Source organism: Malurus melanocephalus, unplaced genomic scaffold (assembly GCF_030028575.1).
Source record: "Malurus melanocephalus ecotype Western Australia unplaced genomic scaffold, MMel_1.1 scaffold_341, whole genome shotgun sequence".
NCBI lineage: Eukaryota > Metazoa > Chordata > Aves > Passeriformes > Maluridae > Malurus > Malurus melanocephalus.
Window position 1 is genome coordinate 314774 of NW_026623573.1, and position 21977 is coordinate 336750.

The following is a 21977-nucleotide window of genomic DNA, read 5'->3' on the forward strand; positions in this document are numbered from 1 at the left end:
GCCGCGGGAGGGGCCGGGGCAGGTACGGAGCGGCGGCGCGGGGCCGCTCTCTGGGCAGCGGGCCTCGGGCGGGCGTGGGGAGGGGGCCGGGGATGCCGCGGTGAGGGGCCCGCGGGGAGCCTGCGAGATAAACAGGGCAGGGCAGTGACAGCGGCCGTGGGCGARCGCGGCAGGGCCGGACACCGCTCCCCGCGCCGGGGCCGGGGTGCCGAGGGACGTGCGGCCAGGCCGGGGAGAGGAGGAAGAGGAAGGGAGGAAGTCGGGGAATCGTTTGGGGGAAACGGAGGGAGGATGTCGGTCCCGGAGGGAAGCGCGGCCGCGTTGGGGCCGCGGAGCAGCGCAGGGCCGGGCGGGCACGGGCACAGCCCCGGCCCCGGCYCCGGGCTCGGCTCCCTCCGCTGTCGCACCAGGAATTGTTGAGGTACCGCGCGTTGGAGCGCCGGCAGAGCCSGGCTCCAGGTGCTGCTCCGGCCGCTCCTTTGCGTTACCTGCTCGTGTTTAAAGCAGATACCTTTACAAATGCGGGTTGTGGCTTTCCAGGAAGGGAAAGGTCCAAATATCGATATCGGAGAGGACAAGTAAATGTTTGTCAGGCTCGTTATTTCAGAGTATTTTGAAGTAGTGTTTCAAGATCAGATGCAGTTACGAGCCGTGGGTTGTTTTGGTCACGCCGAGGGACTGCCTGTGCACATTCTGCAGGGCTGTAGCGTGGAGCACGGGCTAGGCCTCGCCGAGCTGACTCAGTTTTTGGGGGAAAAAACCCTAACTGAAGGGGGAAAAAAAAAAAAAGAATTTTTGATGGCGGTGAATTTGAAAGTGTACTATCACCAGTAAAATCTTTCGTATACTCATTTGAAGAAAGACTTAATATAAATGGAGAGTGACTGGGACTACAGCAGCACCTGCAGCACTGAGGAGCCTGCCAGGGCTTCAGCAGCAATCTTTTAACAGGATAATTTGGACTTCAGCTCTTGGGAAATGTCTTGGACTTCCAGACTTCAGGCTGAACATTACGTAGATACGTAGAAACTATTTGTCATCAGACGAATTGCTTTCGTAAGAGGCAAAATTTCAGCAAACAGAAACATGATGGGCTTGCCTGGATTTTCTGTCTGTTTTCTTTAGTTTTGGTAGCTGAAAAATAGTTTAGATATTTGCAAATAAAAATTTGTGTGTGTTTAGCGATGGCAGTRAAATCTGTGTGTGTGTTTTAAAGTGATAGTTCAGCTGTTACAGTTTCTGYCATGGATTGTGGATAGTCTGTAACTGACACACTGGTAAAAAATACAAAAGCTCACCTCCCTATTATTATGTTCTGTTTCCTTTACAAGACACGTGAAACAAAAAGGCACTTGGAAAGTGTTCTTAATCTTTTCAAATCATATTCAAATAGCAACAAAGAAGAGCTGCTGAATATTCTAGTGGGTTTMTGCTGCTGCTCGTAGGCCCCATCGCTGTACACGTGCTTGCCCCGCTGCCACGAGCAGTCCCGCTGAAATTAATGGAACTCTCCTTGGTGGTGAAGTTAAACCTGTGCGTAATTGTTGGTGAGAATATGGCCTTAACAAGCAGCCARATATAGAGCTAGACTTATGGAGAAATGTGCAGTGCTTCATTTTGGTTCACTGGTGTTGTATCCCATCCAGAGAACCCAGGTGTGTCAATACCAAACCGTATGTGTTTATAGCAAATGCAACAACTGTCCAGCCCTGTTCTTGGCCCAAGTGAAGTAAAGGTTTTGGCTCCCCATCTTTATAAATATGTGATCTAGTGTTACAGTTCAAATTTATTGTTATTAATTATTAAATGGACATATTACTATTGGAGATACTGCCTTCCTCATAATTCTTAGTTGTGAAGAAGATCCAGTGTCTCTTATCCCAAGATTCTAGTTCTTGATTGGTTTTGCCACCTGTGTTTATGGCATGGTGCAGTCTGCCTGATGAGAAATAGGGTGTATGGTGTAAAGTCGTAGTGTAGTGGAGAAGTGGTGCTTGCATAAAGAGTTGTAGAGAAAAACTGCTCTCTAAATGCTTCAAAAACAGCAGTGAGCAAGGAGAGGAAAAAGGAATAAGGCTCTGGGATTAAAGCGGCAAAACGTGCAAGTAGGTTTTATGGAGAGCAGAGGCAGACTTCGGCAAATTCATGAGGGAGAAGGAAAGGAAGGGAGAAAGGAGAGGGGGAATGCGTTTGTGAGAAAATGGACTTTGAAACGTAACTGCTAAAATACAGTTTTGAACATGAAGCTCAAAATGGAGGCTTGTGCTGTCAGTGTGTGCTAGCAGAGGCCTGACATCCTATAAATACAAACTGTACCTCCCTGCCCGTTCTGCCACAGACGTACGGTTCCTGTGGGTGAGGCACGGGCTGAGGAGGGGAATAAATAATAAGTAGCCGAGAGATGCTAAGGGGAATCTTTCTAAATTTTGCCACGTTATGCTACTACTCCTGCAAGAATACGTTTGCTTTATATAGAAAGCTGCCGATCTGGCAGCGTGGAGCAGCTCAATTAAATGCTGCTGTTGGAGTTGTTCAGCGTGCATGGAAAAACGGGTACTATAGGCAGATGGGCTGCCCTGTGCACTGGCATCCAAGCAGCACAGCAGAAATAGAATCCATCTACTTATGGAAACTGGAGTAAAGTGGAGTGGGGTTTTGGCACTGCAGGTACGGAGGGGAGAGCTGCGGGGGTCGGTCTTTGGAGCAGGCAGCCACGAAAGGTGGTCCCTGCGTCTCGTCGTGTGTAGGGTTGATTTTGGAACATGTAGGGAGGGTGGGAGGTTGCTTCCGAGACACAAATAAGAGAAGGAGGTTTTTTGTAGCTTTGTGGGTGGAGGCTTAAAGGGATGCCTTCCTTTTTCAAATGTGAGTATCTGCATATTTTATTCCTTGTGATTTAAGTTACAGAGTTTGACTGGGTGATGATGAACTGAAGCCAAACATAAAATACTTCAAGGATATAACAAAATTGCTTCGGTGTAGTAGCGACTTCAGTCAGTCTTTCTCTCTGTCAGAAAATAGTGACAAGGCAACCAGATTATGATGTTCTGTCATCTTTGCTGTAAAATGTTGAAGTTGTCCATTTTCTTTCCAAATACTGCAATCTGCTTTTAACGTTGACACTGGAAAAATGGACAGTGAAATGATCCAAGATTCAGATCTGACACATGACTTGAGCTGGGCATTTATTTTTAGCTACAACTGAAGTTTCCAGTGGCAATTATTTCTTTCACTTTTCGCTCTTGCACTGAGAAACCCAACTTTCTCGATTTTACCCCGAAGAAAAAATTCTAGAGTGTCCCTTAATCACTTATGCTTCCTTCTGAAATTTATTTACTTTCATTTTCTAGGTGCTGGTGAATCCGGTAAAAGCACAATAGTCAAGCAGATGAGGATCTTGCACGTGAATGGATTTAATGCTGAGTAAGTGCATTTACTTTTTCACTTTACAGTGTACCTTCCTCCTGTGCGCCGCAGTYAGAGCCCCTGGTTTCTATCTTGTGTATTATTTTTCTCTTGCTGCTGTTTCACTGCCTCTAGAATTTGGATGTGTATTTTTAGATGGGATTAATAGACATTAACCTGAAGAAGTCAGGCACCAATCATAAGTAAGATCTAGCAGTGAAAAATAATTTATATCAAGGCATAGCTGATTTGATTAAGTCGTGAGTTTTGTGGKTTTGTTAACTGCAGTTTCTTTCACAACATGGCTGACACTGATTTACTTCAGCTATAGCACATTGATTCATATTGCTGTAAACATGCCTCGTGTCAGTGTACAAAAGGAACACAATTTTCTTCATTTAGAGCAAGTAAGGCTTGATTTTCTGTCTCCTCACACAATGAAATCGTACTCTGAATTCTGGGGATTTTGTTGTGTTTGCTTCTCCAGATGTTTGTGTTAAATTATCTTTCTAAAAGCTATTCTTTTTTGCACCTAATACCTGTTCAGTTATTTGGCAGTTGTGAGAAAGGGAATGGCATTAAGATAGGGAAAACGGATATCTTGTCCTTCGTCTGAGAAGGATTTATGTTTGCTAACTTTTTGACTAACTTTGCTAGAGAATAAGAAGATATTCTTCTGCATGTTAATTTATTCTTGCAATTATCCCAGCTAAATTAATACTAATTGAGTCAAAGTATTAAAATTTCAAAGCTTATTTTCTGTGCTTAAATTTAYGTTTTTTTAGATTGTATTATTGTTTTTGTCTTGCTTGTTTTCAAACATAACAGTTTTGTATTGCCATCCTTTAGCTTTTAGTGGTATAATSTATTTTGTGAATCCTGCCTTTTTGGGAAGGTTAAGCTTTCATTAGTCTTCCRCTAGTTAATTCTTTTATAAGAATATCTGAACTGAAAGTTTAGCCAAGGAGCCTGGACAGTACTTCTTCCTAATCAGAAAATGATAGTTCATGATAAGGTACACAGTCTTTTGGATGAAAGTTCAGACTGATTCATAACGAATACATTATGTGCTACATGTTTTTAGCTCCTCTTTATAAGGAGTATTTTCTTTTTCCAAAATAACTTTTTCTTAAGTTCCTGGTCCTGCATCCTTTTACTGCTGAGCTGTCTCTTCCTTCGGGCTGCTCTTGTTACCAGAGAACTCTTAAAAGACTCGTGTGACTTAAAAGACGTGCATGAGTTGACTTGGTTAAACAGATGTCAAAAYTGAGTGCTAAGTAAAAAGTTCATAAATGAAAGTGGAAGTGAACGATCCCTGGTACCTTTGAGAGTATCAACACCATTTTTTGAAGTTTTTAAACACGTGGATGCTCTTAGAAGGATTATGATGCTGTGTAATGGACAGCGTATGAAGTGGGGAGATAACCTCAACCCTGCATACCCAAATCTGTGAGGAACTGAGAGCCCAGAAACGTGTACAGARCTGGTGAGGAACTGGGACACACTGGGATTGCAGCAGCAGTGGGTTCCTCGAGTATCTCGCTTTGCACTGTAGGTTTGGGCAGAGCTGAGCCTGCAGCTGGAATCCAGGGCAACATGGCAAATTTGGCCTCGGGAGGCTCTGCTGGCTTCTGCCTTCTCATAGCGAGGGATTTGGATTACGGGGCAGCCCTGTGCCAGCACAGCCCTGCTGCCAATCACCGGGCACAGGGAAGCTGCTGGAGCCTCAGGAGCCGTGCATTGTCCCCCCATGGCATTCTGTCCCTTGTCCTTGTCCCTTGGTGGGTCCTACGTATTGGAACACTGAGGTGCAGAAAAATCAAGTATGGCAGTGTGGTGTATTTCAAATGGACAGGGAGTAAGTTATAATGCATCGTTTTTAGGGYTCTATTGCCAAAAATAATCAGTGGATCATAGCATGTACTTTACATCAGGGAAAAGGCTGTTTCTCAGTGTTTTGAAATTCTTGCAAGTTACACATCTGTCCTCAAGTAACTTGTGTTTTCTTCCAAATAACTAACTGCTCTCTGTGTTGTCTCGCTTTCTGTTACCCTTTTTGCCTTTGATTCATTCGCTTTCTTCTCTCCTTACCGTGTGGGAAAATGATGTGGGATTCAGCTAATGAGAGAAATAGCGTGGAGATTTTTTGGAAGGATAGGAAGAGCAAAGCCTTCCTTCTCTTCATGTTCAGATCAGTTGCTTTGGACCATAAACATGTTTACATACAACACCACAGGTGATGTGATGAGTAGCAGGAGAGAGGTAGGGAAAACAGTGAGATGCTGCAGATGGKGAGACTTTAATTTTAGTGTACTTGCCTGTAACTAGTTTTGGGTTATTTCTGTTGGTGCACGTTATTCTTAGGCCTTGCTGTTGGTTTGGCTGTCGTTTGACAATGAACGTTTGAAACAGGGAAAGGATACCTGTTAGGAAAAATATCTAATGCTATGAATGAGGAAATCAAAAGTCTTAATTCAGTGTTACTCTTCTTTCTGGTAACTAAACAGGATATCCACTGCTAAAAATGCTGGCCTRCTTCAGTGAGTGTGAGGGGATTTTATTTGGTTTGGTTTTAGGATTCTGCCCCTAAATAGTTGAAATTGTTGTGTGYCTTTCGGTGAATTGTTGCAGCATTTAACAAGGTGAAATCCGTGTAGTTCTACAAAAGTAGAATTTCCTCTGGGAYTCCAATCCTCAATCCCTTTAGCTAATTAATTATTTGAGGAACTGTAYGGAATCAAGTGCTCCAGGTAATTAATGCTCTGAATAGTTAAAGCTAAGATTAATGTGAAGGTGGTTAAAGTTGTAGGCAAGTTAACTACAGTAAAGACTATTTTTTTCAATGTTCCTTTTATTATCTGTAGTTCAGTTAGAGACAGATTTTTTTTTTCCTGTTGCTGTTGTGAAGGTGGTGTGTAGGAAGTAAGAGCACTGTAGCATTGGTAAATGGAGTAGAGTACTGGAGATGCAGGGCATGTTCTACTGCACAGGTTTTTCTGGATGGAGTGTTTTGAGAGGGCTTAGCCCACTTACAGCTCTTGCAGAACAGCKTTAGGTGGCCATGCTATCATCTGACATCTTCCTGCAGCAATTTCATGAAAAATGGGAATGTGGCTTCCCCACAGCATTCTTCTAGTGTTCCTCGTCTTCCACATGGAAGAGCTGCCTTTAAGGCATAATGAAGAAGCTGTATCAACCAAATTTTCTACTCTTTGCATTACTGCCAACAACAGAGGCCCTTTTGATGTAGAAAGGGTTTAAATTTGGCTTTTAATAGCAGGAAGCCTGTGACTTCCCTTCCTTTCCTTCCCTCCCTCCTCAACACTTCAACTGTCTTCTCATGAGGCAGTTCCAGAGGAGTAGGTCTCTGCTGCTGCAAACTGTATTTTGTGAGCATCCACTGATAAAGTGGAGCCTAAACCTTCACTTTTTGACTGTGCAGAAGTTTAGATGGCAATCTTTATCTTTTTGACTGTGCAGAAGTTTAGATGACAATCTTTATGAACCAGAAAGGATGAAAAATGGGAAAGGGAGGATAGGAGGAGTAAGAAATATAGTTGGAAGAATTAAATGTGTAACTCAGGTTGAAAGAAAAAGAAAACTCCTTTTTGTGCTGTATAGATGCTCGGGTTTTTTGCTGCTAAGATTATGGCCTTTCACTTACTTCTGATTTTTTTAAGTCATCTTTCCCCTCTGTGATCACTGTGGCTTTGGCTGACGGACTCTAAGGAGGGTCATTGTCACAATTTTAGAAAGCGGGGAATTGGCAMGGGTAAGAGACAATTTAGAAGTGTCATGGGAAAAACTGGGACAAGTAGAAATATTTAAATAGAAATAAATGGTTGAAATGCRACTTATGAAATCCACTACAAAGATTGACAAATAAGGGGCTTGTGCCTTTGTGATTTTTAAGTTTGGACTGTATTTAGGATTCAGGAAGTCTTGAGGTTACACGGAATTTCAGGTTATGTTTCTCAGCTTTCATTTCCCAAATGATGTTGTATATTGTTGACACTTTCTTAGTCTAGTATGTTGAAATGCTGAATAGGAGTTAGTGTACTTACTAAATCTGGTAGTGTTGATGGTATAAGAGCTAAATAGCTTTGTTTTCAAGATTTAAATGAYAAACATATTCACGTTTCTCTTGTATTTTAAAATTTTTTTTTTTTTTGGTGGGAAAGTTAAGAAAGCCAAGTCACCCTCTTACAGATTCAGAACATTTTTTCTTTTCTCACCACGGTTTCGGAGTTTGTGAGTAGGGAAAAATAGTCATTGATGGTTTCTAATCTTCTCTTAATAGATGCATTAATACTATTATGTCACATAAAGCAGTAAATAATATTATCTAATCACTTTAGTTAGTGTCAGTCTCTTGTAAGTGAAACAACTTCTRGCTCAGTAACTTTATTTTTCAGTTGTCTGATAACTTTGGGTTTTTTTCTAACTTTGGTCCTTTTAGCCATGTGATTTTGTGGAAGGGAAGTTAATGTTATGAGCGAGGGAAAAGTATAATATTTATAACTAAGCCTTCCAAAATAATGAATTCCCTCCTAATGGCTAATATTAGCTTGTATACACAAATATGATTGCTCTGTTTTTATAGTTCCTTTACATTTGTGTACCAATCCCATGTTTCCAAAATGGTCACTTCGGTTCCTTGCCAAGAAACATACAGACTTTATTGTGTTTTACTCTACTGGCAACAAAAGTAATTTTTTCCTAGTGTTTGAGTAAAATTGAAAATTGTAGGGAAGAGGTTTGGGGTGTGTGATTCCCCTTGCCCCCWTCCTTTCTTTCTTTGCATCACAGTGTCTGCAGGTTTGAGGCACAAACATTTCTCTTTTTTTGCTCAGCTCCTGTTCCAGGACACCAGTGAGGTGCTGGAAAATGTGTGTGTACATGTCTGTTCGATTCCAGCTGAAGAACAGTTATGGTGTTTGATCAAAATTTGTGCTGTGGAACATAAAGTGAAGGTGTGGGCAAATTGGGGAGCAGGATTTGTATTTCACTCAGTTTTAGGTCTTGTCCTGAGAGCTGAAACAGTTGTRTAAACAGGTAGTAAATACTATGAAAAAGAACTGACTGCTGCATATAGCATGTAAAAGTTTATGCAAAATGTTTATACAAGTTAAATATAACTTTCATCAACTTGAAAGAAATGGGAGGTAATATCTGATGTTAAACCTCCTATGCAACCCAKCAATTCCTTAATGGTTGGAATGCTTTATATCGTTTTTCTGTGCTGGAAATTATCTTATCTTTGGAAATACTTGTATTTTTACAAAGGGAAAAATTCTGTTCTACTCTGAGAGAGTAAAAGTGAGCTCACTTAAGCAGCATTAAGATTTTTTTTAATGTTTCAAAAAAGGAAAATCTTTTGGGTTTTTTTTTTCAAGTTTCTTATAGGATCTTGCCTGAAGATATGAGACATTTTCTGTTAGGAACCTGTGCAAATGTTTTGCAATTAGGATCCCCAACTCAGGTGTGATTCTTAGATACTGTAAGATGAGTTTTCAGAAAAATTTTATTTTTACTAATACCTACACTGGGCCTTATTTGGCAAGGATTGTTACCACACTATGGCCCTGAAATTCTAACAGTCACCTCATTTAGAAGCTTTCTGAAAACAAGCTGTTAAAATATTTCCATGTTCAGGTTAAGTGAATTTTTTTTCAGGGTGAAAAATCATGTCATTTAGGTTCCTGAAATAWAACAGAAAAGTAGTGCATGAAGGAATCTAGAAGTTTRAAACTGGTTAGTTTTATCTGGTTTWGGATGCTTGTGGTAGAGAGATGAGAGCACCATGTTGAAAGAAAGCATCAACTTTCATTTTTACATGATGCTTTGTTTTCATGTAGGTTAAAGAAGGAAAGTGTGATTTGAGCATAATTTCTTTATTTTCACAGGAAGTGTGGCATTGCTCAGAGCAGAGCGTGCACCTTATCTGCATTTACTGGTTGGGAAATGCTGAATTCTCCTAGCACAGCAGTATTTACCAGTTTTATGTTGTTACATGTTGAGAGCTCTCTGGCCTTTGAATTACTCTTCCTAGCTTGCGATTTGCCATTTTTGCTTTTAGTTACATATTTCAGTTTTCTGATTAAAAAAAAAAAAAAAATCCAACAACAAAAAGCCCAGTAGTGAACTCATCCCTTAAGCTAAATTTGCATATGTTGCAGACATGATTTGGCATGTAAAGGGACTAGCCAAAAATACGGCAGTACTTCTATTTGTTTTGAGGTTTAAATTTCACAAAAGCTTTTTAAGTATGCAGCTATCAACCTAGGAGAAAGCTTTATAGTTGTAGAGAGCTTGGAGAGCAAGAACTATGAATAGCGGAATAAGCACGAGTGATGTAATCTGAGAAGCAAAAGAGAGAGACAGAAGAGAGCTTAAGGCTTAACTGTGTGGAAAACATTGTGAATGGGTCTGCGAGGGTTTTGACTTTGGATGGTAGATGTGGGATTTTACCCATTAGTTTTGGTAAAATCAAACAAATGTGCAAGTTTCCTTTTACTTTCCCAAACCAGCAAATAAACGATTCAGCGGGGAGCTGAGGGAGTGAACTCTGGGTTCTGTAATTTGTTCTGCCTCCCAAATCCTTTCTCCCCTGCAGCATCTGCAGCTCCTCTTTGGGACCTGTGGCTTTCTGAGTGTCTCCTGTTTCCTCCACTCCTTGTTTTTCTCCCTGATGCAGCCCTGATCCCTAAACACTCCTKCATCAGCCCACCCTTTATCTTCCTTTTGCTGCTTTTCTGCTACCTGGCCAAAGGCAGCACGTGTTGTGGCTGATGTAGATCTGCATGAACTTTTCCTGCTTTTCCTCCTTGGAGTGCTAATTTTGATCTCTCTTCCACTCAGACTCTGAATCTTTTTTTCTGGAAATTAATTTTGCAGCAACACTTCTTCAAGTTCAGTTGCACAGCAGTATCTGAGATAGAGTGAGACTGAGAGAAACAGCTAAAAGAATTCTTACTCTTCCTCAGTTCACTCCAGATTTTTTTTTTAATATTTTTAGTTTCCACATTCATTAGTTAAAGTGGAAGTGGTGTATTTTTCTCCGTTTTCTTACCTTAAGCAAACATCTAGTATAAACCAATGTACTGTGTTCTGTTAAATTTGTTATTTAATAAATYACAAACTCTACTAAAAACAGCAAAAATACCCTTAGATAACTTCAAAAATACAGCTTTCTGTGGAGGATATTAAATACATGTCTAAGTTCCAAAATTCAGTGTCCTTTYGGAAAAATTTCACTGTGTTTTTCAGATTTTCATCAACTTTCCTTAATAATTAGATGGTGCAGAGTGATTACYGTTTCTCTAGCCAGTGCTACAGAATCAGCAGTGTGTGAAGGATTTTCTTCTATAGTATCTCACTGTGTTTCTTATTTCCTGTATATTTTGGATGGGCAGGCTGGGCAGTACTCTGATGTTCCCAGTAAAAAATGTTTTTCACTAATTTATCCGTATGGATGCTTGAATTAGTGTATATATGAACAGAGTGCTGCTTGTCATCTTAAACTTATTGAAGTTATCTTTTTGATATTAAAACTATTCATTCACATTATTACAATCYCTGAAGATTCCCCTTGCTTCATCATGTAGCTGCATTTTATCTCTTGCAAGTCATTCCAGCTGGGAAATCTTTTTTCCAGTTTCAWTATGTTAAAACCTTGTGTTTTGTCCCATAAGATAAAATTCATTATTAATAAAAGCTGTGCCTTTACCTGCTCTTTCTAGCAATCTAGATATGAGTGGGATTCCTTGTTCCTGTTTCTAAGGTTGCTGGGCTCCTGTGTTGTTCTCTTGGGCTGGGGGAGCAGGTTTGGGGGGTTTCGAGGCATTTTTCTGAAAACTGAAAGCCCTACTCTTGTTCCAGTTTTGTGAACATCCTTCCCCAGCGTCTCAGATCAAGGCAGGCAGAGCTAAGGCTTTGAAGTATAATCCAGCAGGCAAAGTTGTCTCTATCTTTATTTTTAGATATATCATGCATTTGTGTGTTAGGTTTGCTCAGGTCCCATCTCTGATGAAGAGCAGAGATACAGAAATTGCTCATCTTAAYCTTGGCCATTCAAAGCTCTCACGCTGAAATGAAGGAATTTCCACTGATGAGGGTTTTTTTTTAGTATAACTTGAATCTTGATGTTAAAAATACTATGCCTTACATTTTACTAACAGTTGAACCTTGAGGTAATAGTAAATCCAAGCATTTAGGATCCAGTACAAGTGTAGCTACAACAGCTTTTAATAGTTATTTCTACAACTGTACTCTAATGTAAACATGCTGTTAATTAGAATTACTTGTTTACAGCTGAGCTTGCTTACAAACAGCAATAYATTGAGGGGTGTTCCTGACAGCTAAGAGGCAAAATCATCCACTTTTAAAAAAAGTGTAGTGAAATCTTAATAAGATGTTTTGTTTTAAGGTGGTTTTGTTACAAAAGTACAGGGAAGCTTGTGACCTTCTCTCTGAGCTACCTGTTGCTGGCTGTAYTCTCCACAGGGCTATTGAATAAGTCATTGTGTTCGTTTCTCTTTTTAGTTAAGGCACCAGAAAATAATTACCTCTCCCATCTGCACCCTTGCAGCCTCGCAGGTGTGGTGGGTGAGCTAATGGAGCGGGCACAGGTGTGCAGGGTTTCCTTCTGAGGTTTGGGGTAGTCCCAGGAGATGCTTCATTTAGCCTTGAATGGCACCTTCACAGCTTGCTGAGGGATTTACTGCTGCTTYCTTAATCACCAGGATTTAAACACTCCCTTCTTCTCTGAGAAACGCTTTGGTTTTCTTCAGGTTAAGACATTTTTATTTTGTTTTGACAGTACAATCATCTATATTATATAAATGTTCGTATTAATTAGAAAATGTTGCAAGGAAAAAGGGCTGTTTGTGAATTTCTTCTTTAGATTTCTAGTAATGAAGGATGCATTGCTTCTATTTGGCTTGATTTTCTTTTTATATGTAGCKGGACACTTAACTCAGTAAGTTCAGAAAACAATGCGTAATGCCTGTTTTAACCATGGTAATTTAAATTGAAATAGGCTAGGTAAATTTGGTTTAATGTGGCATTAATATGGAAAAATTAAACTGGTTGGTTTCATGAATTTTGATTTAATTACATAACAGTGATTGGCATGGCTTCACGTATTTTGTGTTGCTTTTGGCACATTAAGACTATTTAAAATGTGAATGAAAATTTAGAGTTGTAATAGCTTTGTTGAAAAACAAGCAAAAGATAGCAATCCTAAGGACACAGCCATTTCCTGAAATGATTTTATTGAATATCTTCTGAAATGATGAAATATCTTCTGAAATTCATGGAAGAAAACTGTAAGCACAATGCAAAACCTAGGGAAATTATTTTTCCTTTAAATGAGAGAGAAAACTGAAGGGGGAAGGGCTTAGTTAAGCATTTGGGGTTCTCAGGAAGGCTGGGAGCACTCAGTCCCAATCTACCACACAAACCCTGAGTCCAAGTGCAGGTCAGGCAGAGCAGCACTTTCTACACTGTCAAATATTTGACAAAACAGTTGCAGAGCTCAGTGTCAGTAAAAAAAAAAATTATTTTTCTAGTTCTTTGTCTCCATGTCTTGTGCAGCAAGCTTGTTATACAACTTCCTGAAAGATTTGCTTTAATGGTGCTGTGTGGGGATTTTTTGTTGTTAAATTTCTACATTGTGGGAAGCAACTGGATTTTCAGTTCTGGGCTTTGAAGCACACTAAAATAGATGCCTGGAAATTGGATGCAACCTTTTACTTTTGGTATGTCAGAATGATTAATGTTGTTTCAAAGTAGTTACTCGTAGGAACACATTCTGCTTATGCWGAACGTTGTAGATAAAAATATGTTCCATAACTTACACATAAGACGCTTAAAAATCTGAATTGTAACTATTTTGTCTGTTAGTTTTTTGAGCTGGAGCTATGTCACTCTTAATTTCCCCAAACTCCTGGGAACTTGGGATGCTCYGTGCTGCCTGTTTTGCTTTCACTTAATTGGACAGTCTTCACTTTATGTAATTGCATCTTATGCAATCAAATGTTTACTTTCCTTATGTTTGTCACCAAAGAACTTCGGAGCGTTCGGTTACCTCAGTRTCTTTTTGACACTGTAAAAAAAGGGGCAAGAAATAAGTAAAAAAGACTGAGTTTAATAAACCATTTCTTCATTCTGTATTCTGTGCAGTCGTAGGGAGTTGGAAAAAAACACTTTGAAATCRTGTAGGCAGCATAACGTCTGGCTTTTTTCCTCACAGTTTTATTCATACTGAATAAATTTTTGAAATGTATTTTTCTCTGGGATTAACTGGAATCAACCAAGACCTCTGTTTTCTTAACTGAAACTCATAGATTCCATTTTGATAATTTCAGACAGTGAGAAAACAGTAATTTTTTTCCATTTAATCTTTAATACTATTGTGCTTTGTTTTTACAGAATGCAAAACTGTACGTAGTTATGTAGTGAAAGTAGAAATATTCTAAATGTATTATTTATTATTTACCAAAGAAACAATGTTTCCATCCTGGATAATGCTGCCAATAGAAAAGGGAGTTTAGTATCTGCTAGAAGGGCAAATACTGGGATCACCTCTGTGTGATTCTGTGATATTGTTGTGGAAATAGAATGCGGACATTTTCAATAAATAATGGACAAAAATCTGAGAGGGTATCCTGTGAGAAACTATGGGAAACACCAATGTTAACTTATTTAAGTTAACTTATTTATAATTATTACTGGGAGGGGTGATCTGATAAGTTGTACTTCAGAAATTTGTTTTAATGCAGCTGAACATGAGAAAGTCCCGCAGGAGTCAGAATGTAGATTGTATCTGTAAAATTGGAAAAGGACTCAAAAGTCAATTAGTTAAATTACCTTAGCATGGTTTGGGATATTTTTGTGGCAAAAAGACAAATGCAGACTTGGATGACTRAAAAAAGGAAAAGTGAAACATAAGTGATAAAGGGGACTTCCAAATCTGATAAGAGTGTTACTAAAATAGTATATCCCATGCTGAGGCCTTTGCTTCATGAAGGATGTGGAATTACTGAATGGAACTTAAAGTTAAAAGGAAGGCCACAGGAATTGTCCCAGTTCCAGAAGAAGGGTGTCCAGAGTGATTTCATGGCTATGTAGAGGTGGTGCTGTGTGAGAAGGAGACCTAAAAACGAGGGCAGGCATCAGATTGAGTTCCTTACCATTAGAGATCCTTTATTGGAAAGGTTTTGTTGGGAGTGAGGAAGCCTCATTGACACAGTCTTAGGGAGGTTTGGGTTTATTTTTAAACCATATTTCAATCCATCTTCTGAGCATTCAGCGTTCTTGACACAGATGTGCATGCTCAGGGTGCTCGCTGGGGTCTTGGGAAGCACAGTCTGATGCATGTGCTGCAAATYCTTCCTTTTCATGCCCTGAACATTATCATCTCTTTGTAATTCTTTGTTGGGGTTTGAAGCCTTAAAACCTTTCAKCCCACAGGCACCAGAGAGGTGGGGAAACGTGGGGGTTGACTTGATTTTGGCTTTTTCCCTGAAGATGATTTCCTGCTTGTTTTGTCACTGTTCTCGCTTCCTCCTGAGACATCCAAGATGGGGCAGGGTCTGAGGTGATGTTAGCAGATCCTCTTTTGGGCCAGACTGGGTGATTCTTACTCACGTGATGCAGATAAAGTTAGCTGAAGAGCTTGAGATAAGAAAGGAACTCTTTCATTAGGCACTGCTAGCCTTGTTTCCATCTTCTCTTGCACAAGGCTTGCTTGACCTCCTTGGATTATTAGGGCAGACTTTTGTAAGCAGCTCTCTGTCCTTGCAGGAGTCTTGGGTGCTCAATCTCATCTCATTTCAAATTGTGACCTTCAGGAATAATAGTTTCATTTGAAATTTTATCTCAACACTTAAAGCATGTGGAGAAGCACAGCGGTTTAGAGCACAGTGAAAGGCAGACTGAAGTATTCAGATATCCTCTGGCCTAAAATTCTTCAAAATACTTACCAAATATCTGTGTTTCCTGACTGTTCCATGCTGTTCCAAACTGCTAGCCCAGGTAAAAGCTCTGGTTCTGAATTCTGTAGAGGGAAACATGTATATGCCTGAGGAGGTGGCTGCCTGGATTCAGTGTGCCCTGTGATTATGGATCTCTGTACTTGGAAAGAAATCCCAGAATTTCACCTTAGTTGTGGATAATTCAAACTGGTGCAGTCTGAATGCATTAGTATCTCCTAATGAAGCCAAATATAGTTCTCTTCAATTCCATTCATTCTGGACCTTATCTCTCCCTCTGATATGTCTCACTAGTTGCCAAGCAACCTCAACAGTAGTTCTGCACATCCAGCAGCATTTAAAAAAAAAAAAAAAGTGAGTAGTTGTTGCTGAAAATAAGATGCCTTCTGATGACATGAATGAAGAGAGTTACGAGAGAAGGAAATGGGGAGTGGCGAGTTTGGAGCTGATGTTCTGAAAAAGCTAATAATATTTAGCACTTAAGCAGTGCTTTTTATTTTCCAAGCACTAATCAAGCAATCGTAAGTTTATTAAATAAAGACTATTTTTTTCCTTTCAATGAGTGATGTACAATTATGTTTATGCTTCCTAGAGCAAAGGGCAGGATTTAATCCCAAGAGTGACGGAGTTAGTTTAGTATATGTATTTCTTTCTCTGACCTGTTCTGACTTCCCGTGTTTCCAGTTAGACTGCAGAGTATCTGGAGGGTTTGGGAAGATTTTTCTTTGTGTGTTTGCTGATAAATAGCCAGCACTATCTATTTATTTCATGCAGATGCACCTGCAGTGTGTTRGATTTCATTAAAATATTTATTACCTGCAAGCCCTTCCAAACTAGAAGCATGAAAGATTGTGTGTAGGTCCTTTATTACTTGATAATGCTGTAATGCTTATAGAGCAATAAATAGAACTTGCTTTTATATTCTGTCTCTTGTGTGAAATGGGATCTGAGAAGCAAACTAACATAGCAAAGGAGATCAAAATGGAAGTGGAAGCTGATTTGTGAAAATGWTTCTTGTTTTAGGTTGTTAAAAAGGAAAACTGTGTTTTATACGTAGACTGACCAAAGCAACATTATTGAAGATACACTTAAGTTAGAAAGTATCTGAGTTAAGGTTGTTGTTATTTGAGTTCTGTTTAGTTTAGGACACCATTGCCAATGACTGCATATATAAAAAGGTAATTTTAAAGCCTTTAATTTACTCCTGAAAAGCAGTGTGCAGCTGTAATGTGAGGTTTTTTGAAGCAGATTGTGACACTGTGAGCACTCACTTGGCCTTGGTCAGTCTGCATGGGATCACCACGTTGTGTGCCATTGAAGAGAAACCAGAGAACTGGACTTTTCCAGAAGTTCTGGTTTGGCGTGTTGGTCCCAGTCACAGTTCAGTCCTTCCCATGCATTTTTTGTCTGAAGACTGTGGTCTTAAAGAGATGCTTTTTCCCTTTCTGAGAGAGGGTAGTAAAGAAGGGATGTGCTGCAAATGTGTCAGGAATGGGGATGTGTCAGTTGATACTCAAAGTARGATATGTTATGAGTTACCCACGTGTTGGAGATGCTCCAGGGAGGCAGTTTTACACACTTTTTTACATGCTTTATGCTCAGCCTGTGGTTACACACTGGGTGTTTTGACAGTGTCGAGGATAAAACGAACAARACAAAGCAGAATTATATAGGAGGCGTTCTCTGTGTGATGCAGATAAACACAAATGAAGGCTGGGTGTGCAAATCCACAGYTTATCCTTGCAAAGTGACTTCCTCCTCTCCTGCTTCCACAGAAGGGAAYGTGTTTTATAGGTAGTGTAGTACTTGGAGCTGTTACTAACAGAGMATACACATTTTGAATTAATCTGTGTGTTCATCTGCATCACAGACCCAAAGAAATGCCTGCCTTGAGTGGGTTTTGCTCCGTGTGAGGTGGGTGGTGAATTATTCTCCAGTTGCAGTTGTAGTGATTTGAGTCAGCTTTTAATGTGAGGACTAGAAACTATACCAGATCATATCCTTAGGTTTAAGGATAAATTGAATTAAGGAAGTCATACAAAAGAACCATACTCSCAAATGGTTAAAACACAATGAAGAAACATCCCAATGTTTTGTAGTATTTTTACCACGTTCAGCTTGTAAGGTTTATTTGTGTTGGGCTAAAATTTCTTCTGACATTCTGCAGCTAATTGAGGTAATTTAGAGATAAAAAAATAGTCTGTGTGTGTGTCTRTGTGTGTGATGTGTATACAAAAACTGTTTGTAGTGGTGGTATTTTTATCCTCACCTTCTAAGAGAAAAAGACCAGTCCTAGTTCATGCTTTTTTTGTAATGCATAAAATACGTGGATTTTGGCAGCTGCCTCTTGCCTCTAGGCTTGTAAGTAGGTTTGTCCATGCAAAATGTGGGTAATTACTGTATGTGTGTGTATATATATATATATGTGATGTGTCAGTTGCCAGTATTGCCATGTAAACTTAGTTGCCCTTTTATGTATATATGTACTCTCTATATATCTAGTTTTAAAAGAGTAAATATTATAAACTGGTTGCTCAAGAGCAGCACGCTATAAAAAAAGTAATAAGCACATCAGTAAAAGTGTTGGAGGTAGTAATAAAACTGCACTATAATCCTTCTGCCAATTTATTGAACTCTAACTATAGTTATCTATGACAATTAACTGCTGCATATTGTACATTAACCCTTTGTAAGTAGCTGTATATGCAGTGATACTCAATATGGCTTCAGATTTTCAAGCAAATGTGTTATCTAATTTGCTTATTGAATTCTCTTTTTGTCCATCTTTCAACAAAATAGAACACCCAGTTACTTCGGGGAGAGCGTCTTTGTCACAAAAATAGACGTCCTTTTTGCAAAATGAAAGTAAACACATGACTTCAGATTWTTCATCAGTGTCTTTAATAATACTGCAAAAGGTGGTAAGCATTTAAACATTGCAATCTCTGCTTCATTGCAACACACAACTCCCTGTGCCCTACTGGGTGTCTGGGGGTGATTTTGATTCCTAGAGCCATTTCCATGTTCACCAAGAGCTRGGTTGTGTATGCTCAGGAGTGCAGCTGTAAATACTCCAGAAAGTTTTGTAGCAGATGTGTGATACTGTGAGGTGAAATGAGAAAGCATAAAGCAATATTTCTCACTAAATTTAAGCAGTTACTCTTAGTCTAAGGTTTAAATTTTGTAGATTCGATCTTCCAGAAGATGATTGTTTATATTTAATRTGTCCTAAAATGTCCCCAAACTGCTGAAGTTTGTTGGAAGTTGAGACTGCAGCTTTTACACTTCAGTTGTTTGTTGCCTTGGCACAGGGAGGGCGTTTCTATATGTTGAGTCTCCCTGAATTCCAAGAAGATTTTTAAAATGGCAAGCAATTTCTTTTGAAGTTTGGATCTCATGATGTCAATACAGATATGCAGTAAAATATTCCAGGGTGTGGTGATACTTAATCATTAATGATTGAGACTTGGGGCATTTCCTGAATATTAATGCTGGATGTGAGTGTTGATTGCCTACGGTGAAATTATCACCCTGATACTTTTTCTCTCCCCTCTCTTCTTATATTGATTGCTAATGCAGAAAGGGTAAAAGCAGAGCTAGGTCAGACAAATATTTGAAATACTCTCTGAGGCACAATGCTCAAGACAGAACACTTGCACTACCTTGGTTCCTTGTGGATTTCATAATTATCATTTTGTATGAAAATGGTTATTTTATTTTTTTTCCCCTCTTGTGACTTAGTCTGTAGTTACATAGCTCAGGCTGTAAATTATCCACTAGGATTTCTTCCTTCAGAATCTTGGTAAAATTCATCTTGTGAGCTTCTGGTCTCGAATGATGAAGCTGGTGTAGAATTTTCTCTCATTGTGTAAGTGTAACTGCCACTAAGGGTAAACTGATACGATGCCACACCTTGGATGTACTTTAATACTTAATCTGCCCCTTAGGAAAGGATTGACTGGCTCATGTCAGTGCAGTGCTTTATAAAAAACTTACTCATAAAAATGTTTATGGCTAGGTTTACATGATTAATGTTTTTGAAGAAATGTTGCCTTTTGCTGCCAACACCAGCTATTAATAACCTACTAAAATACATAACTTAAACATTTCATAAATGCATTTGGAACACACAGCATGTGCCATTGGTTATGTTGTGTTCTACAGGTCTAAGCTCCTGAAAGGTCCCTCTTAATTCCTGCACAAAAGTACAGGAGGAGGTGCCAGTGAATATCGTTATGCTGTAGGTACATGGGTGGTGTTATCTGATTTCCAGGTAGGAAATTCATAGGGCATTTCTGCATATTGTTTGCATGTGTTGAAAATACACTCTTGTATCTGCTCTTGGTTTATCTTTCTGTGGAACTTTGCACAGAAAAGAGGTTTTTCAGTTCTGTGAGTTAAACATTTAGAAGGAAAGCCTTGTCCCTCTTGTATGTCAGTGATTGCTAAAGCAGGGTCCCTTCTCCCCTTTCTCCTCCCAGTAGTTGGGAAGTATCTTCTTACCCCATGGCTCAGAAGCAGCTTCTTGTCTTTAAATGAAGAAATGTTTCATGCAGTCTGTTTTATGAGTCTCATAAATAATATATTTTAGAATGTTGTCGATACTGATGATTCACCAAATTCCTTTAATCAAATCTGTGGTACTAAGCACACATTTTCTGTAACATAGTGGCATCTGGTCTGCTGAAATTTCTAGGAAGGGAATTTCTAAGAATCRGTGCAACACTAGTTTAGACCAGTTGTTTGTGTAGTCCAGTATTATATGTCAGAAATGGCTCTTGGGGAGGATTAGGGAAAAAGTGTAAGAGAGATTCAGAGTGATTCTTCTTCAAGTTCTGCCACTGCCACTTCAGGAACTCCAAGAAGCAAAATTCATAACAAAGCTTGAAGTTCAGTCACGTTCAGCATGTTTCTCTGTTTCTTTAAAAAGCCTAGTACTTGAATAATCTAAAAAACCTCATTTTCCTTCTGAAGTTTCAAGTTTTCCTTTGTTTCAAATAGAATCCAAATCCAGTGAAACAGTTGTGTGGCCTGGCTTAATGTCTCTGCATTAGCTGGGTGCCACTGAGGTTGATCAGATTCAGGTAGAACCAAGGTATCTCCGGCTTCCCAGAGCTTTTGCTGTGGTTTTGTTGAACCCAGGCTAGCAGCTGGTTGAATCAATAATTGTGCTCAAGCAATCCTGTTTAACTAATTTGCAGTATTATACAYGCTCTCTTGAGATTATTTTCTTCAACAATAAGTTCCTAATTCAAAGAATATTATTAATATTTAGAGGACCATATGTTGTGAAAGCAATTGAACAGTTATGATGACGTTCTGTATATTCTAATTGATGAGCTAAGTTTCAGTAAATTATTTCTCACAACACTTTTGGCCTAACATTCTCATTCATTACATACTGCCAGTATGAACTGTGTCTTTTACTTTTTTTGTTATCATTTAGAAATGTCAGGTCAGGGCCAGGACATGATAATTGTGCCATTGTCACAGTTTGACTTATATTACAACAATATAACTTCCCTTTTATCAGGGGAAATGAAAATAAATGTGCTTATTCAGGTATAATTAATTTCCAATTTTAAGCTCAGTAAAAGGTCATTCTTCTTACAGGTTGAGTTCAAATATATGTAGATATTAAATGCAGTCAAGTGAAAGCTTCTTCACATTGTGGCTTCCAGACTTCACAATAAGACCTGTTTGGAATTTTTCCAGTTAATTTATGTTGCATTAGGGAAGGCTGTAGTTCAGATCCAGAGTTTGTTTGTCCRAAACATCCATGAGCCATTCAGGTTCAAATGATACCTTCCTGGTTAAATAAACTCCCTTGGTRCTAAAGGTGGGGTTGTGTGGAAGTGGAGAATCACGGTGGACAGTGGCCTGTGAAAGTATTGCTCTCCTACCATGGAGCTGAAGAGTATGGGCATAATGGGAAATAAAATATCTCGGTAAGGGAAGTGTGTATATTGTGTTGTCAGAGTCGTTTCTACATCTCCTATGTGTCAAAGGAAGTTTYTTCCTCTATTTAATCCAAATCAAAATTATTTCAGAAGCAGCGGYACAAAAACTTGTGTTTCTCTCAATRAATTGACTCCAACTTTTTTTGTTGGTAGAGCCCTAGATGTCTAGGAAAGAAAAGGTATTTTTGATGTCTTTTGGTTGCCAGTATCTTCTGAAGTCAGGCCAGAAAGAACATCAGGTAGACAGTGTTGCTTGAAACAATATTCCCTGACCCTGGCTGAAGAATTTTGCTAATGGGTTTAATGTGGTGCTGACGGTGTCTGTGCTTGGAAGGAAGTGMGGGTATTTTTGTTGTTGTTGCCTGGTAATATTTGGTGTTTGCTTACAAATACTTTTCTTATATCATCTTCACTTCTGGTGGTGCAAAACTTATAACTGGAAAAGAAATTAAAATACCTTGTGAAATGAAATGTAATTATAGAAATCAGTGTTGATACTTTAAAGGCAGCTGTTGCCTGGTACTTGTTGATCTCTGGACTACCTGAGGTAATTCGGACAAAAAGGTTTGAGTTTTTACTTTTTACCAGTATGGTGTAGCCTTTGAGACTGATGATT

The 21977-nt window shown here is 39.3% G+C and overlaps 1 protein-coding gene across 1 annotated transcript in view; it reads left to right on the forward strand.

Moving 5' to 3' along the window:
- Positions 1-21977, forward strand: part of GNAS (GNAS complex locus) — a 121810-nt gene that overhangs the window by 44472 nt on the left and 55361 nt on the right. The window contains exon 2 of the mRNA XM_057378145.1: positions 3351-3423. Coding sequence (XP_057234128.1) covers positions 3351-3423 — 73 coding nt within the window. The remainder of the gene's footprint in view (positions 1-3350; positions 3424-21977) is intronic.